The sequence below is a fragment of the Microtus oregoni genome, unplaced genomic scaffold (genome assembly GCF_018167655.1).
Source record: "Microtus oregoni isolate MIOR12 unplaced genomic scaffold, Mior012 000005F_ref0000423, whole genome shotgun sequence".
Taxonomy (NCBI): Eukaryota; Metazoa; Chordata; class Mammalia; order Rodentia; family Cricetidae; genus Microtus; species Microtus oregoni.
The window spans coordinates 5,184,365-5,200,109 of record NW_024543064.1 but is presented as its reverse complement, the minus strand read 5'-3'; the positions used below and the strand labels follow the sequence as shown (position 1 = coordinate 5,200,109).

The 15,745-nt window shown below is 48.3% G+C and overlaps 1 protein-coding gene across 9 annotated transcripts in view; it reads right to left on the bottom strand.

Annotated features, from left to right (window-relative positions):
* LOC121447907 (calmodulin-binding transcription activator 1) overlaps positions 1–15,745 on the bottom strand; it is an 829,155-nt gene that overhangs the window by 401,074 nt on the left and 412,336 nt on the right. For all 9 annotated transcript variants that reach the window (XM_041651178.1, XM_041651180.1, XM_041651176.1 and 6 more), the window contains one exon: positions 6,458–6,593. In XM_041651178.1, coding sequence (XP_041507112.1) covers positions 6,458–6,593 — 136 coding nt within the window. The remainder of the gene's footprint in view (positions 1–6,457; positions 6,594–15,745) is intronic.

The window sequence follows — 15,745 nt, the reverse complement described above, 5'->3', positions numbered from 1 at the left end:
CCCCTCCCCTCCCCATTTCTGCCATCTCCCTACTCCTCCCATGCCCCAACTCCAAGTTTTAGTTACATGAGCAATGGAGATTAACTATCTACCCCATAGGATAACCAGGTTAAGTGAAGCCCAGGCAAGACAGTGACAGAGAGTTTCTCAGACACACAGCACACCTCACTCCCAGACCCCAGGAGGGGCGAAAGTTAGGTCACCAGACACTAAACCTGGGTAATAGGTTGGCAGAGAGAGGGTCCTATAGCGAAAAGTACTTGCTGCTCTTGCGGAAGACCAGAGTTCGGTTTCCAGCGCCCTCACCTAGCAGCTCACAACTGCCTACAACTTTACCTCTGATTGTGAAGGGCACTGCACTCATGTGCACAATCCCACAAATAGATTCCCACACATGCACATCACTGAAAATAATAAAAAAATTGATTTTGTAAATAGAATAAGGTATTCAAAGCTTGTTATGCAAGCATGAAGACACAAGTTCAGATCTCCAACACCCACATAAAAAACCAGGCATGGCAACACACATCTGCAACCCCCAGAGCTTTGAGAGCAGAGACAGGAGAATTGTGGCCATATCCCATGGAAACATCTGGCTTTGTTTCTGCACATTGCCAAGCATGACATTCTCGCTCCACACCCAACACCCTGAAGTCCCCAGTGTCCAGACATCAGACAGAAGCGTTATAGCATAGAAGATATAACATGTTTAACCATCTGTGTGCTGGACACAGATCCATCAAAGAGAACACTCCTGAGACAGGCATGGGTGAAGTCTGGGGGAAGCAGTACAAGGGGGTATTTCCCTCTGGCTGAAGAGGAGCAGGGATGAACCCTGGAAGACTCAAAAGTCAGTAGCCACACCACAGAAAGAAACATGGTCTACATGAGGGATGCTGTCTGTGCACGGCAAGTCCCCAGGAAATACCAGGGACCAAACACAGCCCTTTCCAGAAAGCAGAAACTGTATTGGTCAAACATACACAGTGGGGGTGGCAGGCCGCTGGCCCCGCTGAGCCTCTGTGGTCCCTTGCTTCGTTAACCTGTTTCTCTCCTCATCTATTCCCTGCCTTTTTCCAGACTTGATTTGGGCCCCAGACCTGTTTGGGCTGACTACTGCCAGCATTTCCCATCATCTGCAAGCAAGATACCTATTTATCTTATGGCCGGGAACAGAGCTGAAGGGATCTGGCTCTGCCACGAGGCGGTTATTTCATGCCCTGTTAATTCCTAATGCAGTAACTACAATATCGTTTCTACTTTCGAAAGAGGTACTTTTTTTTTCCCCTTTTTTAATATGTGGCCTAAGTGCTCAAATAAAGAACATCATTCTAATGAGGACAAGTCCCAAAATGTAACCTCATTACGGTCACTGCTGCGCCAATGCCGGCCTTCTAGCTTGAAGGCTGTTAATGGAGAAATGAGGGACACTGGGTTCTTTCCAGGCAGCACAAACAGATCAGCAAAATGTTCACATCCACAGATGACAGTCAGAGGAAATGGACTGGCATTTCCACTCAGGGACGGGCCAGGCCGGGGACCGCCTTTCATCACAGAAGGATGGGTTCTATAGGAAGCAGGGCTGGGTCCCGTCTCCCACTGCATCAGCAGCCACAATGCAAGACCCGTTCACTGACCCCAAGGGCAGACTGTCTTCACCAAAGGACAGCGTGAGATAGGAGCAAAGGGCCCTGTAGTAGAACCCTATCCCCTGACCACAACAGCCATTGTCTTCATCAGAGCAGCTCAAAGTCTTCGCAAGTCACCCTTAAGATCAGGCTTGCTGAAGCGACCTTGTAGGAGGACGGATGGGGAGGGTCACATGACCCTCACCTTAGAGCTCTGTGGTGTCTCCTGCACCTCTGCGCCAGCTGTAGGTAATCCTGCCTTGTGGTCTTGGAGGTGCGACAGATAGACGTGGGGGGCTAACTGGAGAGGGGGCTACAGCTGCGCTGCTATGGGGACGTCCCCATCCTTGACTTTGGGGTGGTGTGGCCATTTTGGGGAGACCTGCTTTCATTTAAGCACTTTCTCACCCTTGCCCTGTCAGTAAGCACAATAAACCCTTTAATTTCCTTCGCGTTAGGAGTTGATAGAACTGCACCTCTGCTGTCACTGATTATCTGGGGGGAGAAAAAGGCTGTTGACAGCTACCCATGAAAAGGTTCATGCAATAATCCAGGCACACAAGAGTGGATATCCAGTTTGGCCAGGGCTGGAAAAGATGCCCACAAGCCACCATCCAGTCAGTTGATGGGAACGGGTTCACAGAGGGCTTCTCGGCAGATTCTACCATGGCTCATGCACTTCCTAACCTTTATCCATCACCTAACACCTCCCCGTGCTACTGTCCCAACGCCAGGTCTGCCTTCTGTGCTGACCGCATTTTCCACACAGGACCTTGGAATTCTTCCGGCACACATCAAAACCCTAAGATTTTTGTATCCTCCTGAGATTAGGGACCACACACCCCTCTTTGTACCCCTGAACCTCCCAGGACCTGTCACCATGACAGTGGGTGACAAGTACCCAATAAGTGGATGGAGGATGGACCACACCAGGTAAATAGTGTGGGCTGAGCTGATCTGAAACCCTAAAGGTCACCCTGAGTGCCAGGGACAACAGTTATGCTTAAAGCTGAGAACTCTCAGGTTCCAGCCCCAGCTCTGGGACCTATGAACCCCTTTCTCTGAAGGCCTGACTTCTCCATCTATGTAACAGATATGATAGCATGTGTTCTGCATGGATGTCTGCACCAGACAAAGCCAGTACTGTTCACAGGAGATTTGCAGATTTGTGATTGTCTACACACTGAGGGTATAGCTCCCATCTCCCTGGGAACCCAGCAGAAAAGGAATGGGAGAAACGGGGAACTGAGAGATGGTCTGGATACGACACACGCCAGGAGTCTGAGGACAAGGGTGAGCAGACATGAAACAACCTGTTAGCGTCGGGGGCCAGGGAAAAGGACTCTTCCAGAAAGGCTCTCTGGCTGGTTGCTGCTGTCGCCTGACAAGCGCGGGAGTTCTTAAGGCACAGGGATCTTTAGAGCAATCCTTTCCCGGGAACACCAGATCAGCCGACAGGAGTCAGCTTGGGGGCAGGACCCACTTCAGACCTGCTGAGGTCTCATTTGTGATCCCCTGACACCTCAGTCCCTTTTCCTCTCCTCTCATCAGCTCTGCCCTCCCTGGAAGCTTATCACGCAGCCTTCTCCTTGGCCCCTAGACAAGACAGCTGATTGCGAAGGAACAGCTAGTTAGCTTCAAAAGCTGCTGCCCACACCCCATGCCCCGCGAACCCTGTGCCTGCTGAGGAGTGACGTGTGTGAAGGCCCCAGCCCACAAGAACAAAAGGAGTCAGAGCTGAGGTTTCCTTCCGCTTGCTGGAAGTTTTCCTGGCCTCGGGGAAGGCTTAAAGCAAGTGATATGTTAAATGATAGACCCAGATGTCTTTATCATGCCCTTGAACGTAGGAACCCCACTGGGATAGTAAAGATTTCACAACTCTAAAACCCTAGTTGTCCATCCAGCTGGAGGGTAGCTGGAGGGGACTAGGGCTTGGGGGGGGACACAGGTGCTAGCCACAGGATCTGCCTGCTAAATCCACAGGGAGGAAGCGGACTTCTGACGGTGAAGCCTAGTAGATAGCACCACCACAGCTGGCGAAGACTGCCCACTGGGCTTCCCAGTCCCACTCCAGATCACAACTAACACAGAAACGCCAAGGACGAAGTGTGGGGGCTGATATTACCAAAAAGCCCTTCCTCTGGGCTAGTTAAAACTCCGTGGCCGTGGACAGGCAATTACTTCAACAAGAAGGAGCCCATTCCCACGAATAAGAGGGAAAAACTCGAATTCAAATTGCACACAGTACCATCTTCTGAGGACCAGTGTGCCGGAGGGTGTAGGGGAAATGGTCATTGCCAGTGCTGGTGGGCATGTAATTAAAACAGTCGCCCAGAAGCTAGTTGGCATTGTCTAGCAAAACTAAAACTCTGACACCCAGCAATTCCTGGTCCAGACTGTTTATGTGCCCAAGAAGACCCTTATAAGGATGCTTAGTCAGGCAGTAATGACGATACTACAAGTCTGGGTGAGAGGGTTCTCAAAGTCAAGGGGACAAGATTATGTACAGAGAGGAATAAGATGAACCACTTAAAAATGGCCGGAAAACAACATAGATTCGGCTTAGCTGGAGATATTAAGTGACAAAGTGTAAAACAACATGTCAATTACTCATACACGTGCAACTGTCCCCAACTTCCAAGAATTCATTTCACACCCCACCTAGCCCGAGAAGCATCTCTGCCCGCTGCAGCCCATTCCGGACTCCCGGGGACACTTATCCTAGATGCTCAACCTTTCACAGCTCCGTGCACTACAAATGAGCGTGATGTGCAAACATGGCCGCCTTCTTGCTCCACCCTGAGTCCACGGACGGTGCACATGCCTCCCTCTTTCTCTGTAGAGAACACACAAAAGCCAGTACACAGTACACAGCCAGTACTTGCTGCCTGGTTCCGTGGGATAGCACTCCAAGTGAACCGGGAAAGACCAGCCACCAAGAAGCGTAGCCAAAGGTGGCCTCCCTCACCAAAACACCAGAAATAACATTGGCCAAGTCATTGCCAGGGAGGCCTCTAAGTTCCCCCACTCACAGGGGCTGCTTGCTCATGGCCAGCAGGTCACTGACGGCCCTCTCTGATCTGCATGTGTCCCCCCTCCTCCACATCTGAGGAACCAGGCTGTAGTCTGCAAGGCTGAGTGCCACAAATAACTCCCAACATAAATATGGCCTAAAAATAGCCATAAATCATCCTCATTCCATCCGGTGACAATTCTAATTTATAACAAGAGGGGAGAAAATGAACAGGGTGGTTTTTTTTTTCCCCTGGACTTCCAAGCTACTGCTGAGGACGAATTCCACCCCGCTGTTAGTTACAACCAGGAGTTCCTGATTTACGCATTACTAAAGATGAAATATACCAGAGGCCTCCAGGCACGGGGGCTGCTTGCTGAGGTTTAGTGTGAATTCCTGCAGGCTTTCAATATCCCTGCATAAGTAGCTTCCTTTCTCTTGGTCCCCACCCAAGCTTTCTTTCTCTCTCTCCCTACCTATTCTTCCATTGTGGGGTGGTAAGAGCCTTTCCCTCCAGAGAGCAAGCCCCAACTCTCTGGGCTCCCTGCAAGAAGGGCTAATGCGTATGTATTAGCAGGATCCTGGTCACAATGCTGGAGATGGCTCTTTCCAGCAGCACGTTCGGGTAATCTGCACATTAATGTTCCATGCAGTCAATTAAACTGCACACGAGGCAGAGGAGAGGAAACGGGAATTTCTCATACCGCGGCTTTTCTTATTCATCACCATAAAACAATTCTTATTGGTATATTAAAAAAAAAAGCACATACACATAAAATGAAAGTTATCTCTCTCCATGGGGTAATATAATAAAAGCCATTTGATGCTATTTTTGGCAGCCATAAAAGCACATAATTAATACAGGGAAAAAATCGTCATGACAAAATGTGTCCCCAAAACCGACAGTGCCCAAGGGCAATCCTTAGAACTCAAGTGGGCTCACAATCCTCGCACCACTGAGATGGGCAGACACACACTCGACATGACAGTAGGTAGGATGCCGGCCTTTACCTCTCTGAAATGCCAGCTGGATTATGGGAGGCTTCTGAGATCTCGCCCATGGTATGCCTGGCCACATCCCTTTGAGAGTGGCAGGCAAGACCCTTGGTGGAACTACTGAGGTCTTCAGGACACCTGGTTGGGACCCTCTGATGGGAATGGACTTTTCTGTGGCTGTTCATGTAAGAGCCAGAATAGCAAGGTGGCATCCAGGAAACCCAAAGCTGAGTTTGTTCCAGATGCTGACCCCATTCCTACAGATCCCAGATCCCTCTCCATTCCTACAGATCCCAGATCCCTCTCTCTCCACTCCAGCACTGCAGGAACCTTGCTCACTCGAGAGCCCATCTCAATATCTGTTGAAGCTGATACACCCCACAGGGAGATGAAATTTTAGTCAGCATGAGGAGAGCTGCCCAGCCCTGATGGTCATTACCAGTTGGCTGAAGCACCTGGAGAGGATGCTTCCTCACGATGACACCCGTCTTCCCTGAGACCTGCACCCCAGTACAACCCCAAAGCACCCGGAAACACAATGATAAACATAGTAGAGAAACCCCCAGGCACCATGTCAATCCCCATCCATACACCAGTGACCTCCTGGATAGAGCACTTTGGCCATGGTCAGCTCCAAAGAAAACAGAAGAGAAACTCTGGGGTAAGAGGACGGAAGCCAACGCCAACACCAGGGACTTGGCAAACTAAAATTCCTTTGACAGTGGTGACTGGCATCAGATTGTTCTCAAGCAATTCCAAATTCTCTGTGGCGGCCCGTAAATGACACCTGGGGGACAGGAGAGCCTTTTCTGCCCTTTACCTCGACTCCCTGGACTTTGAGCTTCATGTGGTCCTCTCTGGTCGTCTTCCCATCTTTCCTCTTCTTCCAACAGTACCCGTCTTTCCTGTACTTCACTTTCTTCCTGTTGTAGAGTATCATGGAGCCATTCTGCGGTCTGCAAGCGACAAATGGTTAAGTTACCGAGAGAACTAAGCAGAAGGGAAATTTATGAAGAAAGATACCGCAGACCAGTAAAAGTCTCTACAGAAAAGCAATATTCCACATTTGCTGGGACGTAATTTTTCACCTTTTATTGCCGCTCCCTGGATTAACCATGTTTTACGGCCAGCCAAAATTTGCTTGTGGATTTGGTACCTAATGAATTAAATGTGTCAATGATAGGCTTAAAAAACAACCCCTTAGTAATTTCCTCCAAACTAATCAGGATATATGATGTGGGGGGCCCTGAGCTCAGTAGTGTAAAGTAGGCAAAACAGAGGGGGGGGGGAAGCAAAAAGAGCCAGGGGTGTCTGGCAGACTGCAATATCTTATCTCTTGTAGAAGAATTTTGTACACATCTTTTAATCCATCAGCCAGCATTAGGGAATAAATAAGTTTAACGCAGACGCTAGATGACTACGTTAAGAGCAGCCCAATAGAAGCAGCCCTGGTGCTGAGGACACCGCTCTTGATTCATTGCTTGCATTTAGATTACTGCTGGATACAGACAAGCATCATGGTCCTTCCTCTCTGGCAAGCAAAGTACCTGATTCCTCCCCATTTGGGCTTCAGCTGTCAGATATCTTCGATATACCAGGAACCCTCATCTATTCTGTCCTGGCCATAGCAGCTTTGGAAAATGGCAGTTCATTTTCTAAATGCATTCCTGTGATGTTTAAAAGGAACAAGCATGGCTGAGGACAAGGCTCCATCAATAAAGAGATTGCCCTGTAGGAATGAGGACCTGTGTTTGGATCCCTAGCACCCATGAAACAGCCTGGGAATAGTGCTAGATGCCTAGAGCCCAGCACTTAGGAGGCAGAACCAGGAAGATCAGATGTTCTAGGTCATTATGGCTACTTCGTGTGTTCAGGGCCCACCCAGGATATACAAGACCTTGTGTCTGAAAACAGAACAAGACATTGGAAGTACCAAACAAAACAGAATCTAGACTTTTCCAAAGAAAAAGCATACCCCAGTCACAGAGAGCAGAGGAGTGGTGTGTGTGTGTGTGTGTGGTGTGTGTGTGTCTGTGTGTCTATATGTGTGTGTATGTGTCTGTGTGTGTGGTGTGTGTGTGTCTGTGTGTCTATATGTGTGTGTGTGTCTGTGTGTGTGGTGTGTGTTTATGAAGGTGCTGTGGTGGTCATATATTTTGGGTAGGAATTTACAAAGCGCGAGAACATTAAGGCCCTCCCCCAGCTGCCAGCAGGTGCTGTGGTAAGCCGTTCCCAGAATAAAGCTGCAGCAGGTGCAGATGTGGGCAGATCCAACCCTGAAGCTAGCACGCTCACTCAGGAGCTGGCTGTGTGCCACCTGCACCTGTCCACTAGGCAAAGAAAGACTTGCCCGTGGTTCTGTGTGTGCCTGTATTGGCGCCTGTGGCACTCCATCCTCCTCTGAGCCAGAGGAGGCGGTGCTGCACAGGAGTGTGTCTGTTAGAGCAGCTCTGGAGGCGCCATGGCTTGTGACTTCTGTGCTACAGTAGAGGAGGGGGGAAGAAACACGCCAATCCATCCTCCCACCGCTTGGGGAGAGCCTCCCACCCCTAACCTTCCCTTTCCGGTTGAACAATGGGCCATTTCACTACACAGGACTGAACACTGGCTATTGATGGCTTAATCTTCCATTGTCTAGAGGGCAAAAAGAAAGCCTCGGGGTGGCTACAACTAATTATGGTTCCCACCCAGTCCGACTGTGTCATCCAGCAGCCCCGGGAAGACTAAAGAGCAATTCCATGGGAGATTATAGACTTTCCGAGGTGCCTCCCTGCACTCCATTGTTCCCTGATCAGGGTGCAATTGGTTGTCATTGTTGGTTTCCTCCCCCAGCCTGCACCAACCAAAACAACCACAGGAAACGGCCCTACACACTGCTCACACACTATCACCCGGTGGTGGCTATCTGTGCCTATGGGTTTGCATTTCAACACCCCCTTCAACACCCCCCCCCCCCCGCAGTCAGTTTCCTTCTTTTCACGGGAGAGGGGCTTGCAGTCCCAGCAGCTCTGGGCATTTGCACTGCACCCTCAGAACACTGTGAAACCTCCCAGTCCCTCAAACACCCAACGAAAGGTTCCCAAACCCAAGCTCCCATCCTTAAGGCCAAAGAGGGCAAAGGATTATGTTAGGGCAAGAAAACAGACTCCGTGTCCCCGTCCTCTCATAGGGCAGGGGTGAGGACACTATAATGGGAACACAGCCAGGAAACCCCTGGTCAAAAAAATAAAAAGTTACCCTCTAAAGAAGGCCTCAGAGGAAGGACCTGTGACCTGTACCATCCCTGCCACTGTTACGGATCCTTAGCACCCGTCCCTACACTGTAAGTGGTCCCCAGAGAGGGTAGACTCCCTCAAACTCCGTCATACCCATCTCCTGTTGATCTCACTTTAACATCCCAAGAGTGGCCCTGTCGCTTGTCACTTAAGCAGGACACCATCCAGGGAGCTTCAGTGTTCAACTCGAATGACCTCAGTGAATGGAATCTTCAGTCCAGTCCACAGAAATGAGAGCCAAGCAGTGTGCAACCCTCCTGACTGACTCTGTCTGAGCTTGCTTCTGCTCTGTGTGACGTGGAGGCCCCACCACATTGCCAGGCCCTACGAGCCATGAAGGGGAAAACGGTCCTGCTACAGAAGGATCCCTGTGCCTGACAGGACTGAGTCTGAGAGGCTGTGAGGAGGGACGGTGGAGGAAGCAGGCTTTAGGATGGAGAAGAAGGACTAGATCACACACGGAAGGGCCTCCATTTACCTGACCGCTTAAGGCAAGGCAGGCCTGAGCAGAGTGGAGAGGCAGGAATGGAGACACAGCTGGAGAGCAGGGACTGTGTGGACACAGCCAGCAACCTAACCATCCCGGCCTTCTGTGTCCTGGTCATCCACATGCACCTACTGCTGGCTGAGAACATGGCACCTATGCCCATCCATCTATCATCTGCATACATCCTGACCTGCATACTAACTCTGTGAGGGAGGTGCTGCCAACATCCCCAGATAACCAGCCTTTCGTGCTCCAGTGCCAGGCAAGTCTGTGGATGCCAGGGAAGCCCAGGTTGCTAGCTAAGCCGAGACCAAATCGTGATCTGCTATGCTGGCTGGGATCAATAGAGTCCAGAAGCACACTTAGAACGGGACCAGGGGCCAGAAGGTCAGAGGCCAGACTTCCTCTCTTACAGTCGGGCAAATCCTCAGCTGCCCCACTCTTGCTCTACGGTGTCTGGGGGTAACTAGAGCTGTCCCAGGATTCCTTTCCTATGACTGGGATAACTCGGAGTATCTCAGACTTGCCCTCCCACAGATAAGGTAAGTGAGGGTGTCCATTAGTTACTCCTAATACTAGGGTAACTCTGGGTTTGTCCCAGATTCTACCCTTAGCTAAGGTAACTCTGGCTCCTCCACTCCCCTCTCTAGAGCCGACTCAGTGGAGACCTGTCGGGGAACAAGCCCTTTACTTAGGTTCATACTTTGCCTCCTTCACCCAGACACTCCCCGCTACTGTTGCCTCCTGGGGTCAGCTATGACATCACCTCGGGCTAGACTCTCATCTCCCTCCTAGGATCCCCTTCTGGGACAACTAAGCTGAGACAGGCAGTCGAGAGCCCCAGGGAAGATTCCTGAGGCCCCCACCACAGTTGCACTGGTGAAGGAGACCTCCAGGAGAGACCATGGCCACAGGAAGCTAGCTTTGTTCTAGGCAGGAGGCCGCTACCCAAGCAACCCTTTCATCTAAGAGACGAACAGCTAGGACAAACAGTTACATTTTACACAGTGGTGAGAAAAGTCCTTGGACTTGAGGAAAGCTTCACAAAAGATAAGATGTGTGTGGATGGGGGGGGCGGTATAGGTCGATGAGTGGGAGTGGGTGGGTGAGCAGATTAATAGAAAGATACTAGACATTAGACAGTATGATGATTTGAAGAATAATGTCCCCAATAGGTTCAGGTGTTTGAATACTTGGTCACCCATTGGTGGCACTGTCTGTGTTGATTTTGGAGGTGTGGTCACACTTTTAAATGCTGGAGTTCATGTGGCATTCCTAGCTCACTTTCTCTATTTCTAAATCTTGGTTCAAGATGTGAGCCCTCAGCTGCTCTGGCTGCCACTGCTGCTGCCTGTTGCCATGGTTCCCTTCATGACCTCTAATCCTCCAGAACTGTAAGCCAAATAAACCCTTCCTTCTGTAAGTTGCTTTGGTCATGGAGTTTTAGCACAACAGAAAACTAACTAATACAGATAAATAATTATATAGGTAAAGAGATGATGAGTGGATGGATAGATAGATAGACGCTAGCTGAAGACATGGATATAGATTGATAGATGATAGATAGAAAGATGATTGCTGAAGATGGATGATAGATTGATGGGCAGATGACAGACAGATGATAGACAGATGACAACTGACGATAGATGATAGGTAAGTAGATTATTGATAGATACACATAAAGATAGATAACTGAAGGTTTAATGATGGATGAGCTTCCATCTACCATAGAGAAGAAGGAAAACTTAGAGAAAATTTAAACATAGGAAAGAATTTAAGGAATTTAATAAGAAATTGTGCCAATCTAAAGAGAACTGCAAAATCTTCTAAAAGACATAAAAGCAGGTTTTGATACATACAAAAAGGTGGCATGTCTCTGCGAGGGTGAAACAAGATCATAAAGCATGACCTCCCCTTGAGTCAGTCCTGTCAATGAGAACACCATTAGGATGTTTTTAATGTAGAACATTATCTTATAAAATTACTTAGGGTCTGGAGTGATGGTTCAGTTGTTAAAAGTGCTCGTTCCTCTTTCAGAAGCCCCACGCTCAGTTCCCAGCACCCACATGGTGGCTTCACAACCACCTGTCACTAGGTTTCAGGGGACCTGACACCCTCTTCTGGTCTCTGAGGGTTCCTGCACACACAAAGTTCACAGACATATACTCTACTCTCTCTCACACACACGTAAGAACAGAATAAATAAATAGTTTTATTTATAAGACATAAATATCAAGAAGAGCCAGATAAACCCCAGTGGAGAAGCCAAGAGATAGGCCTGGTGGTGAAGGCTGTAATCCCAGCTATTTGGGGAGCCAGGTGGTGCAGGCTTTAATCCCAGCTATTTGGGAAGGCTGAGGCAGGAGGACTAAAAGTTCAAGATTGGCCTGGGCTATAAAGTGAGTTCAAGGCAAGCTTGGGCAAATAGTGAGATGTTGTCTCAAAATAAACCAGAAAGCAAGGGGCTATGAAGATGACCCAGTGACAAGAGGGTCTGTCACCCAAACATGATGACCTGAATCTGGATCACCAAACCCATGTACAAATCCGGGGGTGGCCATGAACTTTTGCAATGGCAGCCCTGGGGAAGGGAGAGGTTGGTGTAGAGACAGGTGGATTCCTTGGAGCTCACTGGCCAGCCAGCCTAGCCAAATCAGTGAGCTTCAAGTTCAGTGAGAAACCCCATCTCAACAAACAAATAAATTTGAGGAAAAACACCGGATGGTGACCTAGAGCCAACACATGCATGTGCAGCCATGTGCAGGTACACCCCTACACACACGCCCACACCTAAACTAATAAACACACACATACACACACACATCACACGAGTGAAACAAAAAGTAGAAAGAAGGTTTGTTATCATTCAGGCAAACACAAGCCTAGCCCTGTTTCTTGGGGACCTAGCAGAGGCAGAGTGGCCACCCCTGCCCCCATGGCAGGCAGTACCCTAACTCTGTATGGATGCTAAGGTCCCTTTAAGAGAAAGCTCCGCCCACTCCCACTCTCTTCTTTCTGCTTTTTTTCAAGGAGGCAGGTTGTTGTCTCTCTGTCACTCTTTCTGTCTCTCCATTTCTCCCTCCCTCTCCTTTCATCTCCTCCCCTCTCCATTCCCCTTCCTCCCTCCCTCCTCCAATACACTTTTCACATAAGTTCTGCCTGATAGTGTGTCTGTCCCAAACCCAGGGGATCAATGATCCCACCTCGTGCCATATACCATTACAAGCTTGGTGTTATTACTTAGTGGTTCAGTGACTGCCACCTAGCAGGTGCAAGACCCTAGGTTCAATCAGCAGTACACACACACATGCACACATGCACGCATGATAAGGGCTAACTATCAGCTACTCACCATACTCAAGCCTCTATAGTTTAAAATATACGAGTCTGATAGATGAATATGGACCAGTAGGGCATTTCCGCTTCCATATACAAGTTTAGCTTACACAGTAAATGAGCTATATCAAGTCAGTGGGGGAAAAGGACTAACAATTTTATATACACTATTAAGGTCGCTGGAGAGGAGCTAGAGAAAGATGCCGTTGACGCGATCCCTCTCCCACTGACCCAGCACTCCTAAGCAGACCAGTAACTCCATGTAATAAATAAAACCGCAATACTGGAGAAGCAACTATAGGTGGATTCCTCCCTTACCAGAGAATGACCCTTTCCTAACCATGATTGGAGGCTCAGTAGTAACCCATGTGAGCTGGCTACATCAGACTCGCCTGAAGCGCAGGGGCTAGCTAGATCGCTTTCCACAATGCTGATCCATCCACACGCTGCCAGCGATGCATGGGTGGCCTCTCATCTGCCCCAATTCTGTCTTTTGGACTGAAGCCACCCTAATGGGTGTGTGCTGGTTTTAATTTGCATTTCCCTAATGACTACTGATGCCAACCACCCTTTCATGTCCTTATTAGCTATTTGTCTAATTTCTTGGGTAAATGTCTATTTGAATCTTTAGCCCATTTTAGATTAAATTGCTTGACTTCTCTGAGTTGCCAGAAGTCCTCACATAAAGTCCTAATGGAAGGTCTTTATCACATACTGTTTCCAGGCCTATGATTTGAGTTTTCTTTTCCTTAATAGTTTCTTTGAACTTTTTGATAAAATCCAGGTCATCTGTTTTCTCTTTTTTACCAACTTTTAGAGATGAAGGAAGTTGTCACTTGGTCCAAGGTCCTAAAATTCTCTTCACGTTTTCTTCTAGGAGTTTTATATTTTCAGTTCTTTCCTTTAGGCCTGGGATGCAGCTTGTGGTAGGTTTTGATATGGGTGATGCAAGGGGCTAAGCTGACATCCCATTGCCTCGGCCCCACCTGACATCCCACTGCCTCGGCCCCACCTTTTAGACTGAAAATGCCTATCCTGCCTCCCAACCCATCCACTGAACGGCTTTTGCATTTTTGTTGGAAATAAGTGAAATATAAATGTAAGGTTTTATTCTTGAGCTTCATGCACTGGTCTATTCTCCGTCGTATGCCAATTATCTTAATCCCTGCAGTTTGAAGTCAGGGACTCCAAGTCCTGCAGCTGTCCCTTTTTAACGTTGTTTTGACTATTCTAGGACCTTTGTATCTCATGTGCATTCATGACTAACTGGACAATTTTAGGATTGGAGAGAAGGATTATAAGTTTTTTCCCTTTGTTTTAGGTTGATTTTTTAATGTTTATGTGTGTGCTTGCATGTTTGTATAGTCGCCATAGGCATGCTGGTGCAGTAACTGCAGAGGCCAGAGGAGGGTACTGAGCCCCCTGAAACTGGAGTCACACACAGTTGTGCTCCCTGGAATGGGTGCCGGCCTGATCTTCTGCAAAAGCAGCGAGTATCTTAACCTCAGAACCTCAGAACTGTGTCTCCAGCCCTGCACCCCCGGGGCTTTGGATAGGATCGACTGAAGAAGTCAATTTGGAGAGAATTGCTGTCCTGATAGCATTGAGTGTTTCAGCCTTGTGCAATGACGTGGTTTTTAATTCCATCAACATGGAATGGTCTCTCCAGTTATGTAAATCTGGGCTCTCCCTGAGTAAAACTTTGGAGCTTGCAGTGTACCGGTATTAAAACTTGCAAAGCAAATACATGCTAATTAATTTATTCTATTTAATGTTCTTTGTGAATGGAATTGTTTCCTTAATTTCACTTTAGGGTTGTTCATTTCTGCCTCATAGATGTATAATTGACTTCGAAGTATTGATCTTTGTGAAGGTGACAACTGATTGCTAACTTGATAGGATTTGGGGTCACCTCGGAGGCAAGCCTACAGGCACACCTGTGAGGGACTATCTTGATGAGGTGAGCCCCTGGGCATGCCTAGGAGGGATTATCTGGATAACTCAACTGAAGTGGGAAGATATTCCCTGGGTGTAGGGCCTGTTCAGAATAAGAGGGAGCCAATGGAGCTTGGTGGCTCCGTGAGGGAAGACACCTGCTGTGCAAGCCTGGTGATCAGAGTCTGAACCCCAGATTCTACATACAGGCAAAAGGAGAGGACCAACTCAAAGTCGGCCTCCAATCGTCACAGGCTCACCATGTCACATGTCACAACCTGGCATGCACACCTCTATAAAACACAACCATAATTAAATAAAGTCTACTTCTTTTTTTTTTTTTTTTAAGAGAGGAAGCGAGCTGGGCACTGACAACCATTGCTCTGTTTCCCGATTGTGGATGCCATGTGGGCAGCTGCCTCAAGCTCTTGCCTCTCTGACTTCATGCCCTGATGGACCATACCCATGAGCTATGAACCAAAGGAACCTTTCTTTCTTAATTGCTTTCTTTGGGACGTTGTATTACGGCAACAGGAAAGCTGGCGAGGGCAGCCCTGTATGTACCAAGGCCTTCTAATCTCTTTTATTAGTTCCTGTAAAGTTTTTGTAGATTATATGGGCTTTCTACATATTAAATCAAGACACACACATGAATAAAGCTATCTCATTTTTTCCTTTCTGCTGTGGCTGCCCTTTATTTAACTCATTCTCTCGCTTCATTGAGGGCTAGGTCCTTCAGTTCACTGACCAGAGCTGGCGAAAACAAACACCTTGCACTGCCTCGGGTTTTAAGGGGAATGAGTCTCAGTTTTTGCTTTTTTTGTCTTTCAGCATAGTATTAGCTGTAACAATGATTCAAAATTATGTGAAAAGGGCTCAGGAAACCCCTTGAAGAGGCCCCCCGCAGACTGGCTGCGGGGCAATTTGAGCAGGAGGAAGAGTAGCAAGCACAATGATGAGAATGCATTGAGTATGTTTAATCTCTGGATTCGCCGTGACCCTAAAACAAAACCCACACACTGCTCGCTGTCAGAGGACGCCCGTGACCCAAGTCATTAAAACCTAAAGAAAACCA